At 44.2% G+C, this 23789-nt stretch overlaps 2 protein-coding genes across 11 annotated transcripts in view; both read left to right on the forward strand.

The window, feature by feature from the left end:
* The window catches only part of CENPI (centromere protein I), a 31380-nt gene extending 23242 nt beyond the window's left edge, over nucleotides 1-8138 (forward strand). For 9 of the 10 annotated variants that reach the window (XM_084813856.1, XM_084813851.1, XM_084813857.1 and 6 more), the window contains 4 exons: nucleotides 2078-2126; nucleotides 3233-3466; nucleotides 5658-5699; nucleotides 6823-8138. In XM_084813856.1, the coding sequence (XP_084669982.1) occupies nucleotides 2078-2126; nucleotides 3233-3466; nucleotides 5658-5699; nucleotides 6823-6960 (463 nt within the window). In that variant the 3' untranslated portion in view covers nucleotides 6961-8138. Of the gene's footprint in view, nucleotides 1-2077; nucleotides 2264-3232; nucleotides 3467-5657; nucleotides 5700-6822 lie in introns of those variants that run through there. The other variant, XM_084813858.1, reaches the window with a different exon arrangement.
* Nucleotides 8139-13832: 5694 nt separating this feature from the next.
* Nucleotides 13833-23789, forward strand: part of DRP2 (dystrophin related protein 2) — a 74921-nt gene continuing 64964 nt past the window's right edge. The window contains exon 1 of the mRNA XM_084813323.1: nucleotides 13833-14093. The gene's annotated coding sequence lies outside the window, so the exon portion shown is untranslated. The remainder of the gene's footprint in view (nucleotides 14094-23789) is intronic.

Here is a 23789-nt window from a genome sequence, read left to right on the forward strand (position 1 = left end):
TTTAAAGCACATTTACAGTACCATCTTATACATGGCTACTCAGAAATAAATTCCATTAAGTTCATTTGGGCTTTCTCCCACAAAGTGTATATAGGAACGCATCGCGCGCGCGCGTGTGTGTGTGTGTGTGTTAAGACGGACTAACTCTGCTAACAGCTCGAGAGCGGCTCACGGTTTGAGACCTATACAGTTAATACTTTATGCCTAAAAATGTGGGAGCTTTTTTTCAATGCCTCTTCCTTCCCCTTTCCAAAAAACCCTGTAATTCTCTTGCTAACACTTTCATCCTTTGGCCAAGAATCCAGGGCTCAAATTTGGCAGCGAGAGTAACTGTAAAAATGAGTTTTCCATTGGTAACATTCTTCTAAAACTTTTATTACCTTGGTGACTTGCTTTCATATGGTTTCACATGGTTTTATGGGCAGATAACCATCCTACACTTAACTGTGCAACACACTGGTGAAGCTGATCTAAATCATTTGAACTTGAGAAGTAATCAAATATCTTAATCCAGGATCTCAAACTGGAGGTGTGCATTGGAGTGGTGATGCTACGCTCGTTAGTGGCCACCAAAGTTCTGAGCCTTTGAAGCCAGCTGTGTATCTGGATTTTTTTAAAATGCTCAGTTCTACAACACCAGCTGCATAAAAAGTCTTGCCGTTCTTAACAATGTTTGTTCAAGCAGGTGCATCTGATATGAGAAGTAGCCAGTTGCTAATGGTTGGTGTAGGTCTCTCTCTGCAGCTTCTTGTCCAAGGAAACTGCAGCATAATTAATGTGGAAGGGTGCAGTCTGGGAGGTATACTGAAACTAGTGCTTATTATACAGAACAGCTGTCAGGACCCATTACTTCTAGTGACTTCCAGTTTCTGTAATGACTGACTACGGTGCTGCTGCTTGAAGTCACACTCTCCCTTTTTGCCTTAGATGCATAAAGCTCCTGCACTGCCTGTTGCACTCAAGAAAACAACAGTCTCTTTATCCACAGTCACACATGTGAACTGAACGGAGCATCCATTCAACTGCAGTCCCCCTTCTCCCTGAGTAACAGCTGCTTCTGAGCTACGGAAAGGGCCTCTTGAACTTCCCCTTGAATCTCCTTATATTCAGAGCGAAATTCAGCATACTTGCTATTGGATGATAAAGAGCTGTTAGGCACAGCTCCTCTTTTTCCTCTCAAGGTCTGCTTTGGCGAAGGCTTCTCTTTCAAGAAATCTTGGAAGGAAAAGATGACTAAATTTCCATAATTTAGTATAAAGAATAGTACCAGAGGAGATGGGGAAAATGCTCTCCTGGTGCTTTCAGCAGGGTCACATAACCTTTTTTCCCACTAGGAGCCACATCCAGTGTCAGATGCTGGACCAGAAGCAGCACATGTGCACACCCCTGCATATACACAAATTATTCCCCCTGGGTGCGCGCGCGCGCGCACACACACACACACGTGTGCGTAGTGCACACTCTTCCTGCCACTGGGGGTGAGATTGCTGTTTCTCTGCCACTAGTAGTGGCAGGAAAACAGACCTTGGAGGTAGGGTTGGGAGAGGCCTCTCCCAATCCCCACTGGCCGCCTCTCCAGTGAGATTGCTTGTCCCAGTGCTGCTATTAGCAGTATCAGAAAACTGTTTCTCCTCCCACTCCCCTGCAGTCCAGCTGATTAACTGGGCTGTGGGAGAAAGTGGGAGGTGTCCCCATGCCGCTGCATGTTATCCACCCCTGACTTTGAGTGAGGCGCAGCTACTCATTCTGGGATAGCCATGGCTCAACTGCGTGTAACAAATGTGCTTAAGATATGTATGGTGCTTTCAAGTGTTTCAAGTGCTTTACGTCTGTTTAGTTGTAATTCTTACAGCAGTCCTGGAAGTTACTTCAGTATTATCTCCTGTATTGCAGATGGTGGGAAGGGGACTGAAGCGGAGAAAGATTGGCTTACCTTGTGAATTTATAGCAGAGACAAGATCCAAACCAGGGTTTTCTTCATCCATAGCTTCAGTCTCTCCTAACCACTACACTACAGAAACTTGTACTATGTATTAGAATTCAGAATATATCATCCTCCTTTTTGTTCCTACTTTAGGTATCGAACCAACTTGGTAGCTGCAAAGCAAAATCAACAGGCCAAGAAGGTACCACAAATAATAAGACCAGTAATGTCTCATGTCTGGAGTGAAACAATTGGTTCCTTTCTCTGATATTCAATATAATCCCACTGATACTCTTCAGCAATTGATTTTGCCTTCCTTTCAAATCTCTTCTATATAATATGCTCTTAAAATCCTGTGGGGTAGTTTTTCTTTCCTAAAAATTCCCAACCTACACACCCCATCCCTCCCCCCCATAGTCTATGTCTGGAGTTGCCTGAGTCCCACTTTGTCATGAACCTCTCTTTTTGAACTTGACACTCTCTGCACTGAATGTCTACCTACATTTCCTCTCCTTTATTCAAACTGAAATACCACAAGAGTCTGTACTATGGAGGTTTAATATGTGATATTTACACATACTGAAAGTGAGCTGCGCTATGGGTCTGTCTTGCACCTTTTCGTTATTGTTCGTTCACTTCTGTCTTTGCCCATGACATGGCCAGATCTGGGAATGCTTGAATTGTAGCCAGACCCAAAGCTACTCCTGTTGGACTTCAACATTGTGGGAGGGCACAACAGATGATAATGTGGGTTGGCTGCCAGCCTCCTGCTCCCCCTCCTCTACCAGTGTTCTGCTGTTCAGATTGGGAGTAAGCAGCCTCCAAAGACCACATGCATATTTCACTGAGGAGAGAGGTACCCCTCCATAGAGTTTGGCAGATTTGATGGATCTGTGTGAGAATCTAATGATGGTATGGGGTTTGGCGGGGGAGGCAGCTATACATCAGTTAAGCTCCACCCCTAGGTGGTCTTTGAGCTTGTTTCAGAGCTTTCCGCATCTACTTTAACTGAAAACGTGGCATGCAGCTGATGCCAAAGATTTCACTCATGCCAAAGATTAACCCCCCCCTCTGTTTTTTCCAACCACAAGCACCTGGCCAACCACAATATGTGGATGGCAAGGCTGCATTTGTCTTAGGCCTGCACAGCTTGTGACCCACTAATTTTAGTCTATTTTAATCAGTGGTATTCTGCAGATAATTATTGTGCAGGGGGCATGTTGGAGTGATGCTGCTTCTTGGCAAGAAATAAAGGGAGCCATCACTGGCCTGAAATGTCTTAGAGATTGTCTTCCTGTGTCTTGTCAGACAATGCTGCAATTCAAGTTCAGCAGCCGGACTTGCCAAGAATACAACCAATACATAACGGCCATGGTTGGGTGCCTGTGGACCTCAAATGTGTTCCAGAAAGATTTCCACCCTCAGGGGATTCACTTGGACCCAGAAGTGCTAGAGAAGACCAGGGTGCAGGAATATAGGAAGGGCTTGAACATAGTTTACCATCCTGCCCTGACAGGCTATGCTATGCTCTTCTTGCAGCAGGTAAGAAAAAGACTTGGTAGTTTTTTTGTACATTGTACTCCTTCTGGCACCAGGTGAAGACCTTTTTATTCTCCCAGTGTTTTAACATTTTAGCATTTCAGCTTCCTAGTCTTTTAGCTCTGGTGTTTTAAATCTGTATTTTAAATCTCTGCATTGCTGCTAGGTTTTATTCTGGTTGTATTGTTATATTGTGGTTTTAATGCTTTTATATTTTATATTGTTTTATCCTGCGCTTTTTGGTTTTAATTTTTGTGAACCGCTCAGAGCTTCAGCTATTGGTCAGTATAGAAATGAAATGAAATAAATACATACATAATTTTTTGAGTAGCATCATCCCTATTTCTCTTAGTACTGTGCTTCTTAAGACTGCTGAATCTTTTGTGAGTGTGCTAAACATTAGTTACCATGATGCCTTTAATGTTTCCTGTTGTACTCCAGTCATTGGCACAACATGGCCTAGCTGCAACTGTGCCATAAAACCTCAAGCTGGTTTTGGGTTTCCTGAGAATGTGTGGTGCAGGAGGGAATAGTGTTGGACCTGGGTTCAAGTCGCCATTTAGCTATGAAAGCTCACTGCCTTGCCTTGGGCAGCAGCTAGCAGAGGCTCAGAGTGCTTCCTTATTCATCCTGGCCCAATTTTGGGATCCGAAACAAAAAGGAAAGCTTCTCCTGCTTGCCAACTCTCCTGCTTACAGCTAAGACTACACTACAATGTGTGATGCATCATTTAACATTTCAGCCTTTTAAAAAAAAAGCGTGTTTCTAGCCTTTATGGTTGGAAAAACATGCTTGAGTGCTTGGGCAAGGCCTCGTGGAATGTAGAAGCCAGAAGAGTTGCCAAATAAAACTTACAGTGGATGGTGCATTGGTGCCATCCTGAGGTCCATGTGCCTTCCTCCTGGCTTGGAGAAATGAGAATTCATGTAAACGTGCACAGTGTATGCAGAACATGAAGTTCATCTTGTGGAATTTGGTTTACCTTGGCACAGGACTCGTGTTTTATTAAGCACCGAGTGTACACAGCCCTGATTATACTAATTTGGGCCTATGCTGATATGGAGGGTGATCTTTTCCTTAGAGACTTTCAGAATGTAAGACCAGCCTCCCATGGCTGGTAAGGAGAGTTGCCACGAGCCACTGCTTTGTCTTCAGTTACTGAGCTCCTTAGCTCCAGGAGGCAAACTGCCAGCAAGCCCTGCCCCCAGCCAACCAGATCAACACAGTGCAGGCAGTAGTGGACAAAAATACAATTATTTGTTTTATTGGTAGACATTTCTAGGAAACATAGACAGTCTTTAGCTTACCTGGTGCCCCTTCTTTGGCAACTACCACCAGGCTTCTTTCTTTGATCTGCTTGTATCTTGATCCACAATAAAAGTCTATTTTGCTTTTGCTACATTTGGCTACTTAAAAAAAAAAACCTGAGTAGGTTTGCTATGCAGTTCAAGAACTTCTGCCTTGTTTTATTCCTGCTGCAATTTCTTTGCGAAGTCTCTCAGCCTCTGAAATGGTGATTAGCATGTTTCTGGTCTTTCTGTAGCATTTATGTATTAGTCCAATCAGGATTACAGGTCCAAATCCTGCATCTTTTAAGAGCTTTATAGTAGGGAAAAGCTACAGCAATTCCCAGGAGCCATATCCTTGCTGATGTTGCCTTCTGCCTTTGGCAGGCACGCTAGACTGGAATTTGCTATTTAGTTCACCAGGTGGTGCTGTCATGCAGCAGATTAACAGGTGCCTGAACTCAGAGCCGTTTTCTCTCCAGGTGACATTGGCATGAGTTAGTTAGGTTTCTTTTTTCAGTGGACTTCCGCATGTTGAGCTGAAAGTGAGTTGAACTATTCTCTAGAAGCAACCCAAGCTAATTCAGGCTCACTGCAAAATGTCAACTTCATATTTTTTCATAGACGTATGACTTGGTCTGAGATTTGATTTCATGGCACAACCTTGAGACTTTGTAAACCTATTTTTGCCCCATTAGGATCCAAAATGCTTCGCTTATGGTGCTATGCACAAGAGGGTTAGTGCTTCAGTAGTGTCATTCTACCTCCATTGACTAGTTTCTGAGGCTGTTTCTAGAGTGAATGTGTCTGTAGAATTTACTGGCCAATTTGCCCTAGTTGAAGGCCTTTCTTCAAAAGGGATTAACTCAGAGACCCTTAATTTCTAACATCTGTCTCCTTCCCTTCAGGCACACTCAGAAGACAAAATCCCAAACTTCAAATTAATTCAGGTAAAGGGGCCTGGGCTAAATTTGGGGGGAAGCTGTTTTGTCATTTGTCAGTTGGAGCTGGGTTTGGGGGAAGCAAATTAAGTCTAGAAAGGGGAGGAGGGCTGGGAGAAGACACAGTTGATGTTCTGTGTTGATGAGGTACTTGCACCTTCTTTGTGCTCCCAAGCCGTATCTGTGTCCACAACATGCTTTCACATGAAGAGAAATGTTAAGTGGAGAACAGCTGGTGCTACATCTCTGGATGTGGCAAGTACTCAGCCTGAACATTTTCCATTCCTGTCCTGCAAATGGAGCCTTGCAACTGATGCAGTGGTTCCTTGGCTTCTAGAGAATCTTAATTGGGTCTCTGTTGCTTGGTTCCCAGTATTGTTTGGATTATAAAATTTCAGAAGGGAGTAGCTGGCATGCTGGGGGCACAGTACCAACCAGTGATGTGGGGTTTCTGGAAAATGCTGAAAAGGAAAATATTCTGATATTAGATATGAATTTGATTGAGTGTGTTTGGGTTATGTGTACTCCTGTGTTTCAGTTTACAAGCCCACCTTATTTACATATAAATAGATGTGTATTGTGAGAACCATGAGGTGGAGGGGGATGGGAAGAGGTGAAACTGCCCAATTTGGATGTTACTGTATCCATTCATTATGCTACTAATTTTATGGGAAACAGCATTTTTTGAAAAGGAACATTTTCCGCCCCACATCACTGGTGCCAACCTGCACTAAGGGATTTTTACTAAGGTTTCTCTTTAATTTTACTACTGTGCCTCTCTTCTGACACACAAACATCTTACTGAAGTGATAGGTGAATTCAGTACTAACTGAAGGCATATTTCAGTCCCTTTTTGGACTATCCTCTGCTATAAAGAAGAATGCCTGTTATAAGCTAATTGAAGCTGTCATATTTGAACCAGTTGAGCATCACTTGTAAGATGGAAGCTGCACAGTAATGATGTATTACCCACCATGAGGTTTGTGTTACAGCATGCTAGCATGCTTTCACAGTGCGGATTGGCTTGCAAACTCAGGTACTGGAGAGCTGGTAGAGCAACTGAGAAGATATTGTGTAACAAAGAAGCTTCTATAGCTGGAAAGATGTAATAGCTCTAATGCTTTATCTGCAGGGGAGAAGGTGGGAATGGTACCTGGAATATCTCTACTCCCAAGAGTTACAAGGACTGAAACTCTTCATTGAAAGTAGTATCAATCGTGTTTCTCAGCCTTCTCAAATGAAAGCAAGCAAGGGAATGGAAACAGACTGATTCTTACACACTGTTCTGGCAACCCAAGCTAAAACGTCAGATGCTATTGGGCTCCCATTTATGAGAAGTGTTCCTCCATCTCTTGATGGACAACCCAAGCCTGGAGAGCACTGGTGGAGCTGGTTGCCTTATTCAGCAAGTTTGGATGTTCTTGCCAAGCTGGTCTTTACCCCATGGAATCTTTCAACTTTTGGCAAATGGCTTTTTTTTTTTTTTTTACCGAAGAATAAAAATGTGTGCACCTACGACAGAAGCGGTGCCTACCTAAAAGCCACTGTCCTTTCTCCATCCTGGGAAATGAGGACAACTGTTTCAGTTCATTACTGGAAATATTACGAAGGGTGGGAACGATAGTGACAAAGAATTCTCATACTTTGGATAGAAACAATATTATCTCTCTACCACAACTAGTAGTGGTCTGCATGAGTTAAAACACCCTGTTGATGAATTTCATGCTTTATTGATACCACAAAGACCCTGCGGCTGTTGCAATGGTTGGCTAAATGCAGGTCTTTCCGGTGTATTTTGTACCTATGTATATAACTGTATAATAGATATTTATACAACTCAATGTGTTCTGTAATTTATATGCTTTCTGATTTTTACTGTATTAAGACCAAGATTAGATTACATGCTGTATCTCTTTTAGTTATTCCCTCTGAGGTTACAAAGTATACCTGCAGAATCTGATGGTTTCTTTTGACTCCTTAATTTTCACACTAGCATGTCTTTCTTTTAAGCTATCCTAACTTGAATTTCATTTCTTAAATATGTAAGGTAACAGCATCAGAAGAAACCTTAAACCTCTGTGTAAGCCTGTTGTGTTGTGTCCTTACAAAAAAAAAATCTTCGAGTTGATGGAGACCATGTTCAGAGATGAAGCCTAAAAGTCTTATATTGACAGCTGCATATTGTTGACTATCGCTGGCTTTGCACACCTCTACCTCAGTGCTGTTGCATACAGCCACAGACCTGGCAAGAATCTAGGACAAAAGCAGTTACCCTTCCCACCCCTACAACATATATGTAATAAGAGCAAGAAGCCAATGCTATCTACTTCATATCCCATGTTAATATCTGGCTCCTGCAAGCACCAGTAAAGGCTGTAGCTGTCCATGGATCTAGATTGCAGGTACTGTGAAACATAGTGTTCTGATCTTAAAATTACATCGGTCCTGATTAGCTGTTCTCTCGCATTTCTTTTTTTCCCTATGTAATTGGGGGTAGTGGCTTTGCTTATGCTGAATTCTATTAGGGGGGTTGTACATTTAAACCCCCACTATGGCTTGCAAAGGAATACAAATAAATTGATGATGGAAACATTACATAAACCAGAAGAAACTAAAAACAGCAGCAGTGGCAGTTAACTGGCAGGCATGAACAAAAAAGAGAAATCAGTACCAAACAGATGATTTGGATTCTAGAGGATACTATTTTCTTTTACAAAAGAAGTTTCTAGTCCTCATGGTATTTGGCAAAATGCCTGAAACAGCTAGCAAGACTCAAAATATTCCAGTGTTTGTGGAGGTGTAGCCTTTCTCTCCTGAATGGCCCTCTTGCCTTCATCTCTTCATGCTTCCCCATAACTTGTGTTTTCACTTTCCTCCCTGCAATTCCAAATTCTATAAATTGCCCAATATGTGGCTCAGAATGGAGTGGTCAGATCCTTTATTTCATATAGTGTTGCTCATGTTTGCCTAACCTGTTGATTTGGCTCATGGGCATGGAGTTTGGCTCTCCCTGCCACATAGGCTGGGTTTTGGGCCTGGCAAGAGGGACCAAAGCTGAGCAGCCCTGAGGGAAGAGCAGCATGTTCTGGTCCCCAGCAATACAGGAGCAGCATATAATCAAACACATGCTTTCACCCACACATAATAGATGCTGATAACCCAGCACACATCACTGGAAGTTGTGCAGATGCAGTTCTTATGTTCCTTGCCTCCTAGTATTTAATTTGGAGGGGGGCGGTCATATTGCAATCAGGAAGGCACCAGCAGCTGTTCGCCTCATTCTGTTTCTGAAAAAACAAAGGCTTTTAGAGTTAGAGAAGCGACTGCACATACCGGCCAGTTTGTCACTTCACAACTGGATCCTTAAGCTGCTGTCGTTTCAGAGGTGGCAGCTGAGGTATTGAATCGAAGATGCAGGACGCTTCCCAGCAAGCAGAACTGTTGCACTTCTACCATTTGTTTCTGTGGGTTTTGTGGAGGATGTGCAGCAGCAACGTCTGCAGGATCAGACCCCACTCCTGTAATCTGTAGGACAGCCATTTCCTTTTCCCATTTTCAGCATATACACAGTGCCGCTGGGAAGTGGTTTCACTCTGCCCAAAGGCATCTACAAACTGCTTCCTAAGCCATGTTAGGCTTCCCGTCTGTTAATTAGTAGCTTCCTTTCGTCTTTTCTTTGTGGGGAGGGAAAAGGTGCCTCTTCTCATCTTTTATCTTACAGGAGTGTGGCCTCTACCTCTTGCACTGGCCTTTCCAATTTCCTTGTCATTTAAAGGTTTAACAGCATCTTTTGCTGTCCCCCGCCCCTCCCCCTTCTGCTGGAACAGCAAAACTGCTTGCTGTGTGTTCTGGCTCCTTCTCATGTTGGCCTACTTCCTCGTGCTTGTGTTTTGCATGCCTAATGCCGTGAATAAATCAGGAGCTGCAGATTTAGAAGGGGGTGCAGCTGGAGCCACTCGGAAAACTCAACTGCTTAAGTAAAGCCTGCCAGTGGATGGCTTCCCAAGCTCTCTTATTCACTTGCAATGGACCAAAGGAAATGTCTTAAGCCCCAGTTCAGATTGATAGTAACTCTGGGTTGATTTTGGGAAAAAAGTCCTGGTCTTTAATGTTTTGTTTCCTTCCTTTTGCAGCTTGTGGCTTGGCCTTATCTTCATATGTCACTTTGAGCTATCCACTCTGTAAACGTTTCTTGTGCAGTGCTCAGCCTCAGTTTGGCATTCAAAGCAATCCCAGACTAAGGATTGGATCTCTCAAACAGTGCATGAGGTGGTCATCCTGGGCCTAGTGTCTGCCACTGCAGGCATGGGGGTCATATGGTTGAATACTCCTCCATACATACAAATCCCCCTACATACAGAAAACTAACATGTTAAGGCAATAGTCTGATGCCTAGCCTCATAAGCTAGTTTTCTATGTGTGGGAGAGAGCATACCATATCATTGGACACAGAAGGTCCCAGATTCAATCTTGGATGTCTCCAGTTAAAAGGATGGAGCAGCACATGATGGGAAAGACTCCTGTCTGCCTGGGATCCTGGAGAGCCGCTGACAATACTGGGCTTGATGAACAAAAGGTCTGACTCTGACCAGCTTCCTATGAATTTTTCTGTACAGAGTCCCTCTTGCGCTACAGAATAGCTTTAAAATGTCATTTGTACTTCTGAATGAGTAGGCGTTTGCTAGAATCTGTGGGTGACAGGGTCGGAGGTTGCAGCCCAGAGAATGTGTGTTGTTCCTACTTGTCTCTTGCTTTGAGTGTTTAAAAGTAGCTGTGGCTGCTTTTGCCTGTTCTTCATCTGATCCTTTTGACTGTTAACCATGCAGTGTGGCTTATCTTTCTGGAACAAGCCACCTTGAGAATCCATGGTTTGTTGTTGGGTTGTTCAGGGTGGTCAGCAAGCCACCCTGCAGAAAATGTCCTGGGTTTGGACAACACACTAACTCATGGTTCAACAACCCACACTCAATCACTGTGGGTTAGTGTGTTGTGTGAACCCAACCTGTGTACCTGTGTCAGATTAAAATTCCTTTGAGTGCAATCCTATGCAAGTTTAGACTGAAAAAAGCCTATAATACCCAGCTCAGCCATTGATGTTTATTTGTGCACCCTGAGCCCTACCCATCTGGGAGAACTCATTTGAAACTGTGTGTGTCTGTGTAAGTAATTGTAATCTACTTGATAAGTCACCGTCACATTATATGATCTAAAGATGGGATATAAATCTTCTAAATCTTTGGATATGGCTAGGCCTTTTAGCACCTTCCACCCTCTAACATGCTGCTGGTTCTCTTCCAACCTATTTATGGGGGTGGTTCTGATTTATTGGGAGCTAAAGTGTACTATTCCAACTGTGAGGTGTTTTTTTTCAGTTGTGCCTATAGGATTTCTACTTGTGTGTGGGGGGGGGGTAGTACTACTATTGTTTCTTTCATACATGGTCTATTGCAGCATGCAAGTGGGAAGAAGCATGTGAAATGCTGCACAATGTCTTGGTTTAAATATGATTTTCCAGGACACCAATTTTTGTTGTTGTTGCATAACATCTTCTGCCTGCTGTCATGGAATTAAAAGCAACACATTCAGGGAGGAGGGCAGGCAGCTGTTTTTGTGTTGTTAATTTTACATAATTAATTTTTTATCCTAACTTGTAAGCTGTTTACAATATTTCCAAGAGGGTGGGGGTGTCACCCAGTTAACTCTTATACCAATACTTTGAGTTTTTATTGCATAAAATCTGTATATGCTTACAGATGAATAAAACAAAGGTTTGGACAGGGGAACATACTTCATTTTTAACTGATACATATTTGGATCGTAGCAAGCACACCTGTGTGTGAGAGAGTAGACAGAATGCCTCTTCCTAAGATAGTGCCTGCTGTCTGCAATTTTTAGAAGAATTTATTTTTTTTAATAAAACATGGGTTGCCGGATCAATCGGGGAGACCATTTTGGTTGATCAAAAGGTTTTTAATCAATTTAAACAAACGTAAAGGTAAAGGTGTCCCCAACCAGTCGTGTCCGACTCTAGGGTGCGGTGCTCATCCCCGTTTCTAAGCCGAAGAGCCAGCACTGTCCAAAGACGCTTCCGTGGTCATGTGGCCGGCATGACTGAACACCGAGGTGCACGGAACGCTGTCACCTTTCCCGCCGAGGTGGTACCTATTTATCTACTTGCAATTTCTTGCTTTCGAACTGCTAGGTTGGCAGAAGCTGGGACTGAAGCCGGGAGCTCACTCCGTCAGGCAGCACTCGGGTCTCGAACTGCTGACCTGCCGACCTGCCGACCTTCCAGTCTGCAGTTCAGTGTCTTAACCACTAAGCCACCGCGGCCCTTCAAACAAATGTAGGGGTCCTAATATTTATTTGTTGCTGTGGGCTTAGCACAACATTTTCAAACACTATCTCTCACCTTTGGGGGGAAAGAAGGAAAAAAGAGCAAGACTTTCCTGAACTAATTTTTTTGCACTGACCAGTCTGTTCTGATCCTTCCCAAACTGGGGCTTTGCACCTTTACAGTCAGATCTTGTTACAGGCATTTAGGGTAGCATTAGTGCCTCTGCATGAGACTATGTGTTTCTACAAGCGCTTATTTCCGGGTCTTTAGGAACTTCTGTTATTTGTGGGGTAAGGAAACCAAAAGTCCTGTTCACATATTATGAATTTGATCATTTTTTCTGCACCGTAATGCTCTTTTGACATAGATTAGGCTATAGGTTTTCAGCGGTCTCACTTAAGGAGGGTCACTCAGTGACACCGCAGCATTTAAAAAAACACATATAGAAGTAGAAAGGTGTGGAGAGAGACTGAATGTGCATCTATACTACACCTTTATACAAGTTTTATTAAGCGGCAAGGCTCCTTAAAAATACCCTGTCCTAACCCCTTCCATAATGTTGCGTTTCTGAATACAAACTAATAGAGTTTGGGAAGAAGCTAAATCATCTGCCCCTTAATTCCAGCTGGGGACATGCAATGATTAACCAGGGGTGAGGAAATGCTCTCAGTATACAGCCAGAGCCCCCCTTCATGCTTTCAAATAGGGGGAGACCTGTGTCCCTTCAGCTGCTGCTGGACTGCAATTTCCCATAATTCCTTATTGGCTATGCTGGGTAGGGCTGATGGGAGTTGTGTCCCTCTAGATCTTGCTGGGCTACAAGTTTCCCAACCCTGCTTTTTTTTTAAAAAAAAAATTATTCTAATTTACTCTAATTGCCATTGTTGATTAACATGGCTGAGCGTTTAAATGGGATGGAACATGTTCTAGTAGGTGTGGCACCATCTAACCACTGTCCACCCAGTACTGCCTCCAGGTTGCAAACACTGGTGCCTTCTTAATGAAATGCACATGCCACACACTCTGGCCTTTGCCTGACTGGAGACAGACCCACCGATCATGAATGCAACAAAATTACCCAACCCCACCCAAAACTCCAGCGTCTGTTCCAAAAGGATGGCAGGGTCATAAGCACAAGCCCCATCCCCTCTGGGACATCCCAGCCTCTTTTCCTCCATATTCAACTTTCATTTGAAAATAATAAGGCTCCCTTGCCATTTTATTGCACGAAAAATATGGTGGCAGAATTCTACCCAACTGCTCATTCGGGAGCAAATTTGTTCCTGCCTTTTCAGGGTTTTGTCCAATGAGTGTAAAGGTACTGGGATACTTAAGCGCTAGCCCTCTTTTTAAATTGTATTCCTTCGGCAGCCTTGAACCACCACCACATTTTTGGCTAGGGCCCTAACTGTTGCCAACTTTTCCCCCGAGCAGGGCTCCTGTGCTTTTTTGAACGGCACTGTGCGGAACAGAAGCTCAGCAGGTGAAGCACTGCCTCCTGGCGTGCAAATCATGGGATGATGGGGAGGGGACCATCGCTACCTGTTGAATTTCACTCTGTGATTAAAGACCCAGCAGGCCTCCTCGGGGTGGAAGTCGGCAACTCTGCTCCTACTAGCCAGTAGGTAACGTGTGAATAGCGGCAGTGGGGGCGCCTCGTTTCTGACCCCCTAAGCCAAGGAAGCTCCGCCAGCTTCCGAGAGGGGGGGGCGCCTCCGGGCGGGGGACGCAGGGGGCCGATCCACGACGGCAGAGGTCGGTCCCTCCTCCTCTTCGCCGGGCGCGTCTCTCTTGTTTTCTCGCTTGCTGTACGTGTAAGGGCGCGTTTGAGACCCATCTCCTCTTCTCTCTCCTGGTCCAGGAGCATTCTCGCTTTTGCAGACGCTGCCGCCAGAGGCCAGCCAAAGCGACCTGCTGGATCTCCTCCCCGCTCCTCCTCCCGATCTAGCGGAGATGCGATCTCCCCCCAGACCTCAGCATGCTTCTTCGGCACGGGGGGACGCGGCGCCCTTTTGCTGATCCGGGCAGCCCGCGGCAGCGCTCTCCCCACCAGAAGGAAAACCAAGGTAGGCCCACCGATGCGTGGCTTGCAGACGGCAAGAACGAACCACCAAGGTTGAGCCAGAATTCCGAGCGCATCTTCCATCCCCATCACCTCTCCATGAGCGTGTGCTTGCGCCTCTGTGTCCTTCCTCAACGGGAGGGGAGGACTCTCCCCCCCTTGAAGTGCCCCCTCCCCAAGAAGGCCCATCTTTGTCCTTTCCATTCTCTCCCCGCCCCCATTTTTTGTGGTTGTTGAGAATTTCCCCCTTGATGAGAGGCTGTTTTACAGTGATGGGTTTTCAGCCTGATACTGACACATTCCAAAGGGGGAGGCGAGTTAATCTGTTGGGGGGGGGGGAGCCGCCTGAGCTGTTAAGACTTCTTAAGGTTAACAAAGCCCCCCTTTTATTTTCTGCCTGTGGATGCTGTTGAACAATAACCTCCGCGCTCTTCATCCCCCCCCCCCAATCTCTCAAATCTGTAATGTGCAAAGTGATCATCTTGATCGAGGGAGATGGAGAGGTGGGGGTGGAATGGAGGCCCTAACTTTACTTCATATCTTCTGATACAGCAACAACAAAGAGATCTTGGGAAAACATTGTCAGGCAACACCCTTTTGATACCTTCCTCTAGGAGAGAGAAAACGGCAAATGAAATGTCAAGGGTTATTAAGACAAAGGGGCTGGAAATTAACATAGGAATTCGGGAGCTTCTGCAACAGGGGTGAGGAATCTGTGCCCCCCCCCCCAAAAAAAATGTTGTTGGACTCAAAAATATTGGCTGATGTCCAACAACAAAAATGTTGTTGGACATCAGCCCTAGCCAGCATGGTCCATGTTCAGCAATGATGAGGTTTGTACTCCCACAACATCTGGAGGACCTCATGTTCCCTACACCTGTTTTAGAAGGGAGTGGTATGCCCAACAGGTTCTGAGTTGGGTGAGTTTGTGTGGTCATCTGCCCTCCCATAGACGAGGGGGCAACAAGGCAAAAAGAGAGATAGAAGAAGGAGACCAAAGTGAAGGGGGGGTGGATTCGGGGTGATGGTGGAGCAATTTGAGGAAAGACAATCCAAGCAAGGTTTAAAGGCCCTCTCTGACTTCAACCCAAACCAGCACAACTGGCCAATGTCCCTATAAGTCTGCACACCAAACTTGGAAAGCCCTTTGCTTAAAAATAAAGGAGAACTGACCTCTATTAACTGTTGGTAGAGTTTTGACAAGGTATTAATAAGGAACCACAACGAGCATTTTTAATGTCCACTGCTTTTTGCTGTTGCTGCCGTTCTATAAATGGATCATGAAGAAAAAAGCAGTAAATAATAAACACATTTGTTGTGGCTGCTTTTTAATACCTCATAATATTACAGCAACATTCACGTGGGCGAAGCAGGCATCCTTTACTTTTGAGTAAAGGGATTTGTGATTGTGGCGTAAATACCTCTTATGTAGGCATCTTTGAGTTCTTTTGTAATTCCATCTGATGAAGTCTACTGGAAGCCAGCCTTCCCTACCTTGGGGCCCTCCAGATGTTTTGGAATACAACTCCCAGCATTCCTGGCAATTGGCCGTGCTGGCTGGGCCTGGTGGGAGTTGAAGTCCAAAACATCTGGATTGCACCAGGTTGGGAAAGGCCGCTTATGCCATAATGAATGTGTCAGGATAAAACCCACTGTAAGTCCTACTTAGAGTAGACCCATTGAAATGAATAGGGCTTAAGTTACTCATGACTCACTCGAGTCTCATTATTTCAGTGGGTCTACTCTAAGCAGGACTTACGTTGGATTTTACCCTTAGTCTTTAAGGTATCACAAGACTGTTGTGCTTGCTGTAAACTGGAATTTGTTCCTCTGGAATTTGTAACAATTGTCACTCAGTGCATAAAACTGGTAAGCTGGCCAGAGATACAGGAACATAAACACACATGATCTGAACTACAGGTGAGCTCCTCCCTCCTCCTGCCTAAATGATGCCCCTGTTTGGACTGCCTTCCATACCAGGAGAATTTGAGTTGGGCTTTTTGATATGAAAAACTGATCAGTGTCTCTGCAATAGTTATCTTAGCCTCCAGACTGGCCCCATTGCACCAACTAGTGTTCAAAATGCTCCAGGCAAGCCTTTGAGCTACACAGATGTCTTTTCCAAGCATGGGCAAGCCGGTATCATCACAATAACATTTTGATTGTTCTTTGTTTTTACAAAGGATCAATATTTAACCAGCATCGGTGTTAACTTGGATGTACAGTAGCAAATAACAATGTTCAAGTTGTCAGGAGTAGGAGAATTTCAGGCAGGAAATGTAAATACACTCTTTGACAGTAGGGGGGAAAGGTGATGGTTAAAAAACATCAATCAATGGAATATTTCAGACTAGTTCTCACATTAGTTTAAGGCACCCAATAAAACTAAAACAGATGTATTGTGGCAGAAGCTTTTATGCGCCAGAGCCCATTTCATTTGACACATGAAGTTTTATTGGGTGCTTTATACTAATGTGCAAAGTAATACCAAATATTAGGAACATAGGGCAATATTGGATGCTGCCCCTGTGCCTCTGCTGATTGTGTTAGACCAGTAGGACCTACAGCCAGCAAAACAGGAAAGTAGCGCTTCCTAGAGCAATACTGGAAATGACCTAAAATGCTCGTTTCTGGAATGGGACAGGTTAGCAGACAGGTTACTTGTTCTGTTCCATTGTTTAGCTTGGAAAAAAGGCAAGTAAGGGGAGAGAGGTGTACAGAATTATGCATGGTGTGAAGAAAGTGGATAGGGAGGCATTTTTCTCCCTCTCTCGTAATACTAGAACCCAATGGGGGTCATCCCATGAAGCTGATTGGTGGGAGATTCAGGATAGATAAAAGGAAAGACTTCTTCACACAGTGCATAAACTATGGAATTTGCCACCACAGGATGTAGTGATGGCCACCAATTTGGATGGCTTTAAAAGGGGGTTAGACAAATTCTTGGAGGAGAAGGCTATCAATCGGTACTAGTCCTGATGGCTATATGCCCCCTCCAGCATCAAAGGCAGTATGCCTACGTATACCAGTTGCTGGGGAACATGGGCAGGAGGGTGCTTTTGCACTCATATCCTGATTGTGGGTTTCCCATGGGCAGCTGGTTGGCCACTGTGCGAACAGAATGTTGGACTAGATGGACCTGGTCTGATCCAGCAGGGCTTTTCTTATGTTCTTAGAAACAAGAGTTTTGGCTTGTTTCCAGCTGCTTTATGAAGTGCTTGCTTCCCATTGCACTGGTGGTGGGTCCATGGGCAGCACTGGATATTGGCCATAGAAAACTGCTTTATGCCAGGTGGGAATACTTCTCTATCTAGCCCAGTATTGTCAACTCTGACTGGCAGTGGCACTCCAGGATGCTAGGCAGAGCTGGGTCTTTCACAACTGGGTCATTTTAACTGAAGATGCCAGGGATTGAACATGGGACCTTCTGCATGCAAAGCAGGGGCTCTACGCCTGAGTTACAGTCTCTCTCCGAAATTCCCTTTCTAAACATTGTTCATCACTATATACTCTCTCTGTTCATTTTCCCACCCCAAGACACCGTGCAATCTGGTTTCTTTCTACTTCCTGCCTGAAGCAAGCCCACCCCTTACATCATGATTTCATTGAACATGCCAGGCACTATACATTTCTTATCTTCTGACTGCTGTACATGTTGCTCGTTCCTCCCTTTGGCTTGAGATTATTTTACCAGACATTGCCCAAACATACTTCCAAGCTTACATTTGCAGCCTAAAGTCTAGAAACATTTTTGGTGTGTGTGTTTTTGGAAAACCTAGGGGCGGTTCACACAATCAAACAGCCCACCATGGCTTACTTAAGCCATGGTGGACTCCAGTGCATGTGGGCAGCCATTTTGAATATTCAAGCCAGAACCGCAGGTTAAACCTGGTGGGGGGTTGTGCAAGGGTTGTTTAACCCTCAGACAACCCACCCCCGTCAGGTTCAGATGACACAACAAGCCACAGTCACAGCTTGAATATTAAAAAAACTGCCCAGCACTTACTGCAACCCATCATGACTTAAATAAGCCACAGTGGGCTGTGGTGATAAAGCAAATGAGGTCTTAGAGATTCACAATATAAAAATTAACATTCTGAGAGAGCCCATTTCTCTATTGGTATGATGAGATTTCAGTGTTATCCAGTATGCCTGGTCCTATCTGTATCTAGGCCAGAATACGTTAATATCTGTGGATTAATATCAACATTTCCAAAATATCCACAGTCCATTGAGGGCTGTGCACAGAGGTCCTTGGAAACTGGATCTTGCAACGTTGCTAGCATATGCTACATGCTGAAATGTCAGTGTTTGGGGAGTGGGATGTTATATGTCTATATATATAATATCTATTTGTATATATTGTTGTATGTAATATATAAACATGAACACGTACTTTAGAGACATGTGTGTATATATACATTTAAAGGTTCTAAAAATCTTTAGCAGAGTTTCCAGACTCCATGCAAGTGGTTTCTCCATTAATGTATTATAAGCACAGACCTTGAGACACAATTTGTACCTTTTTTTTTAATTGCAGGGCTCAGCCCTAGTACACAAGAGTGGCAGAGTGCCTCTGAGCATAGCCCTCAAGTCTTGGGGATTTGACACAGGGCTACCAAGTTAGAGGACATGGTTTAACAAGGCATAAGTGTCCCCACCACCACCCTATTTTATTTATTTCTATCAGATGTAGGCAAGTTGTGGCCCTCCAGATGTTGCTGGACTCCAACTCCCAGCATCCTCAGCCAGCATGGCCAATGATCAAAGATGATGGGAGTTGTAATCCAACATCATGTGGTGGGTTTGCAGGTTGCCTAACCCTGATTTGTACAAAAGAATTCTATACTGGCTTTCAGGATAGTCTATAAAAACAAGATAGATACAGACATCCAAGAAAAATGTTACACTATGTTAAAGCAATGCATTAAAAATTCTTGAACAAGGAGAGCATCTTTGCTTGGCATCAGAAGGATAATAGTGTTGGTGCTGGTTGGGACCTCCTGGGAAGGCACTGTGACAAATGGGGTACCTCCTAGTGATGTAGTTAGATCTGGAGCGGGGGGGGGGCAGAAGATAGATTTGGATCTACTAGTAGATCTCTGTGTGTTTCTCAGTAGATCAGCAAGGGTTTCTGACTCTGGATTATTTAACAATATGATTCGCCCCACTACCTTAAATTATACTTCTGAAATGAAGAAAGCTTGGCGTAAGTGGATTTTTTGTGTGGAGCAACTGTGAGCTCCATTCAGTTCTGATATTTGACACAAGTCCCTGGGTTCAGGCTCTGATTGATTGATCTCGGGGTTCTAGTAAAAAACAACAACGAAGTAGCTCTCTCAAGCCTAAAGTCTGCATACCCCTGAGTTAAATAGTTTTAGACTCTAGGCTTCATGGTCTTATTCCACCATCTCCTCTTCAGATAGTAAGATGTATTATATCGCTTATATAATGGTCATACCAATGATCAAAGAATGACCTGGTTCACACATAATCCTAACCCATGGTTTATTTAACCCATGGATTGTGGAATTCTGGGTTGTATTGTGTGAACCCAGATGCACTAAGAAATTATGGTTTAATAACTACGAACAACCTAGAAAGAGAACCCATAATTTGTTATAAAGTTGTTATCTCTGGGTTGTCTAACTATGGGTTGACATTATGTGCAAACCCAGAACTGTGGGAGGTTCATGGGTTGTTTCACTAGGCTACTGAGGCGGCAGGCAAGAGCAGTGAAAAAACAACAGCTGCTCTGTATGCTAGTACTACAGGGTCACAAAGGCATTTGGGATCCAGGAAGGGAGCAGGTGAAAGAGTGGGGAAACAAACTACCCAGGGATTGTGCAAACGAACTGTGGATTGTTCGATCATCTGCCAGGCAAGCCCAGTGTAGGGCAACAAACCGTGGGTTAACCACGGGTTAAATAAACTATGGGTTAGAGTTATGTGCAAACTGGGTCACAGGTTCACTGAAGGGTCAGAGTTTGCTGAAAGGGATAAGCTTATGGGCAAGATTCAGACGGCAACCCTATATACACTTACCTAAGAGTTAGTCCCGTTGAACTCAGTGGGACTTAATTTTAAGTAGACATGCTTAGGATTGCATTGTCAGTGAAGAAACTGACTTATGGACCACGTTTAGGGGGAAGGGGAGGATTCCATGTGTATTGGAATAGGGAGAAGGCTAGAAAGATACATTTTTTCTGTAATGCATTTCAAGTAATTATTTTAAAAATAATAATTTATATTGGGAAAGGGTGTCCTTGCCCTCTTGTTTTGCTCTTGACTTGACAGAGCCAACAAGGTTAAACAAACAGGCTTGCAGTGAAACCGCAAGTCCCAAGTTTGTTAAAAGTACAGTGAATTTCAGCATGTAGCAAGATTTTTGAAGAATGCATTTTGGGCATCCTGCCAGCAGTAGAACTACAAAGGCAGCATTGTAAATCCTGGATAACGAGGCATAGCAGGCCAAAAGAACCCAGTCTTCTGACACTACCATTTTCAAAGGTGTCCGAAGGACGGCGGCAAAAACTCAAGAGCAAGTGACAAAACTATTCCTTCTCCTTTGTATTTCTGGGATCTCCTGCAGGAGAGTAAAGAGTCAGTTAAGCATTTGGGGGAGAGATGGAAAAAAAGCCATATATGTGTGTGTGCACACATGATCTACCAGATTCACTTGCCATTCAGTCAGTGGAATGAAAGAGGAAAGTGGGTGATTTTTTCATAATCTTGGGGCTACTAATCAGTGCAGAAACTATGTGTTAGGATAACAGAAAGAAGGTGAAAATCAAGCTCTAATTTACAGTGTTAATGTGGTTCTTCAACCCACTCAGTGTGATTCCAGTACCTAGTATATTCTACCACAGTGATCAGAGCTATATCCAGCATATAGTCTGCATTTAATTAAAAAAAAAATGTCCCTGTCACAGCTGAGTTCTGTGACATACATGAATTATACAAATTATACATACATTTGCCTACTTTTGCATTCTCTTTCTAGTAGTTGCGGAGAAGGATGAATTCCTCTGGGAGGTACTGTAGCTGGGCCTCACCCTTGCAGTTCCCATATTCTGCCAAGCCTTGGCCATGCATACCTACGTCTTCAGGGCTGGAAACAGCTTTTAAATCAAAAGAAAGCCAAGGATCTTGAGATGCTGAGTTCTGCACTGAATGACAACTACTGCATTTTGTGCAAAGTGGTTACAGTATCGCTGACTTGTGGTAGCCCTGGACATAGGAAGATATACAGTATGCTGGGCACAGGGTATGGGGATAAGCCATATGATTGGGAGGGGCCATAGCTCAGTGGTAGAGCACCTGCTTTGCATGCAGAAGGTCCCAGGTTCAAGTCATGGCTTCTCCAGGTAGGGTTAGGAAGGAATCCTACCTGAAACCCTGGAGGGCTGCTGCCAGTCAATGTCAACAGTACTGGGCTAGATGGACCAAGCGTCTGACTCAGTATAAGGCAGCTTCCTATGTTCCTAAGCCTGCCAGTCTCCTGACCTAATACCAAGGGCTTTTCACCCATCTTTCACACCTGCTGTTTGCATGACTTGCTGATACCCCAATTTGGCTGGCATGGGTCTTTCATCATACTGTGCATGCACATGACAGCCATGAATGACCATTGTAAACATCAGCGGTGGTGCAGAGGCAGCGCTGCTGGGGATGAGAAGGAAAGAAGCTTGGCATGCTTGTCGGGTCAGAGCAAGCAGCTCTAAAGGTCTGCAATTCTGGGAGGTCTTGATCCTATTTTGATTTGTTCAGGAATGTGCAAGTGAGGGGTTAGCCAGGGTGAACTGTGAAAATCTTACATTCAGAGGTAAAGTGAGGAAAGGTGGTTCATCATTCAACCTTTCAAACAGTATGGGAAATCACATCAGCCATTTCTTCCACAATTTCTCCTTTTTCTCTGCAATTTACATTACTTTACTTGGTTATTACAGAGAATTGAGAAAATGTCACTGACAAACGTAGTGTTGCATCCCAGTGTTTTCTGTTGTCCTCCTATCTTTTCAGAAACCTGGTTTGCAGAAACTTTTCTGACTTTGAGTTGTAGTAATAGTGGGATTGCTGAAGCTGTAAAACAGGAAATTACTAAGTAAATGGCCAGTTGGGGCTGAGGCTATCAGGATATGACTAATTAAAGAGCCAGCAGCTGGGAGAGGTGAGACCATTGCTAAATGGGACTTACTTCTGAGGAAATATATATTAGGATCTTGCCTATGGGCTTGGGAGCTGAGGGATTGTTATAGGGAAATATATTGAGTGCTGTGTGGAACCGCCATTTAATTCTGCTTCCAGAATTATGGAAGAGAAATGCTGTGGCAACACTAGGTAAGTAACCCTAATCAAATCCTGCAAGAGGAGGAAGTTGGGAGTTTTGCTGTTGCTTTTTAAAAAAAACAACATAAAAGCCCAGAGGGAATCCATAATAAAGGTCCTGAGCGCAAGCAAAAAGCTTGTTTAGTGAAACCCATTATGGCTCAAGTCTGGCTTTTCTGCCTTTGTAATAATAGCCTGGTGCTTCCCTTTATACTAGCAACAGGCGTAGCTTCACTGGCAAGGGGAAAAACCTGAGCAGATGAGCTGTCATGGTAAAGCTTCTGAACAATGCTCAGCTTTTTGAATTGCCTTAACCCTGGAATTTATGCACACTGGTGTGGAATTGGTTTGGGGTTCTGACCACCAGTTCGCCTCTCTAAAATGCTCAGGAACTACTGTGTTTGGGGGCATTTCCCACATCCATTTCAATGGGGCTTCTGTGGGACAGTCTCCCAGTCAGCCTTCTCCAATGTGTTGTCCTCCAGAGGTGTTGAACTGCAACTCCTACTGGAGTGGAAAAATACCACTTGCATTGTTAGCATGGGAATGTGTTGCTGAGGTGCCGAGAGTCATGCAGGCAAAAGGACATATTGATTGAATTCGTGCTAGAGGATGGTGGCTGATGAACTTACTGCGCATGAGTCACAATGCCTAGCAGGGCCCTTGTCTTTGGAAACTGGAAAATTTCCTCTGGAGGAAGGTTGTAGCCCCTTGACTCAGCACTGCACCAAATACTGACCAAAGCTTATGTCATGTGCCTTGTTTCCTTGTCTGTATAAATACCAAATTCACCTATTGTTTTGGGTCCAGCCCTGAGGGGCCACATTGGCAACTCTTGACTGCACCACACCTTAGTGTTCTGGTAATAAACATTTGCTCAAACAAAAGTCAATGTCTGTTCTCTGGCCGAGTCCAGTAGAAGGGTAAAATTCTGCAGCAATATCATTCCCAGCCAACATGATGGGAGTTGTAGTCCAACAAATTTGGAGGGCCCCAGGTTGGGGAAGGTTGTTCCAAGTGGGGTGCGCCGCCATGCGTCTGTCTTTCTCCCACTCTGCTTCCCTTGGTGGTGGCTAAACAAAATCTGCTACCCAAGGCAACAGCCTCTACTATATAGAGCTTTCCTGCGTCATTCTCTCCTCCCCGTCCCTGTGTGAATTTCCAGCCAGTCCTGCACAGTGGTGAGAACATGCCTTACTCCACTTTACCTTTGTCAGTTTCAATGATATTTGCAAAAGAAGGCTGGTGAAATTGACAAGGGTCTTATGCACCCACAGGAGGTTGTGCTACAGCAGCAGGAGGAGTGCACAGCCTTACCAAAAAAAGGAGAAGAAATAAAGAAGCAACAATTATGAAGGATTTGTAAAATGGA

This window comes from Heloderma suspectum, chromosome 9 (genome assembly GCF_057233095.1).
Source record: "Heloderma suspectum isolate Gila_16-S chromosome 9, 16-S_ref, whole genome shotgun sequence".
Lineage (NCBI taxonomy): Eukaryota > Metazoa > Chordata > Lepidosauria > Squamata > Helodermatidae > Heloderma > Heloderma suspectum.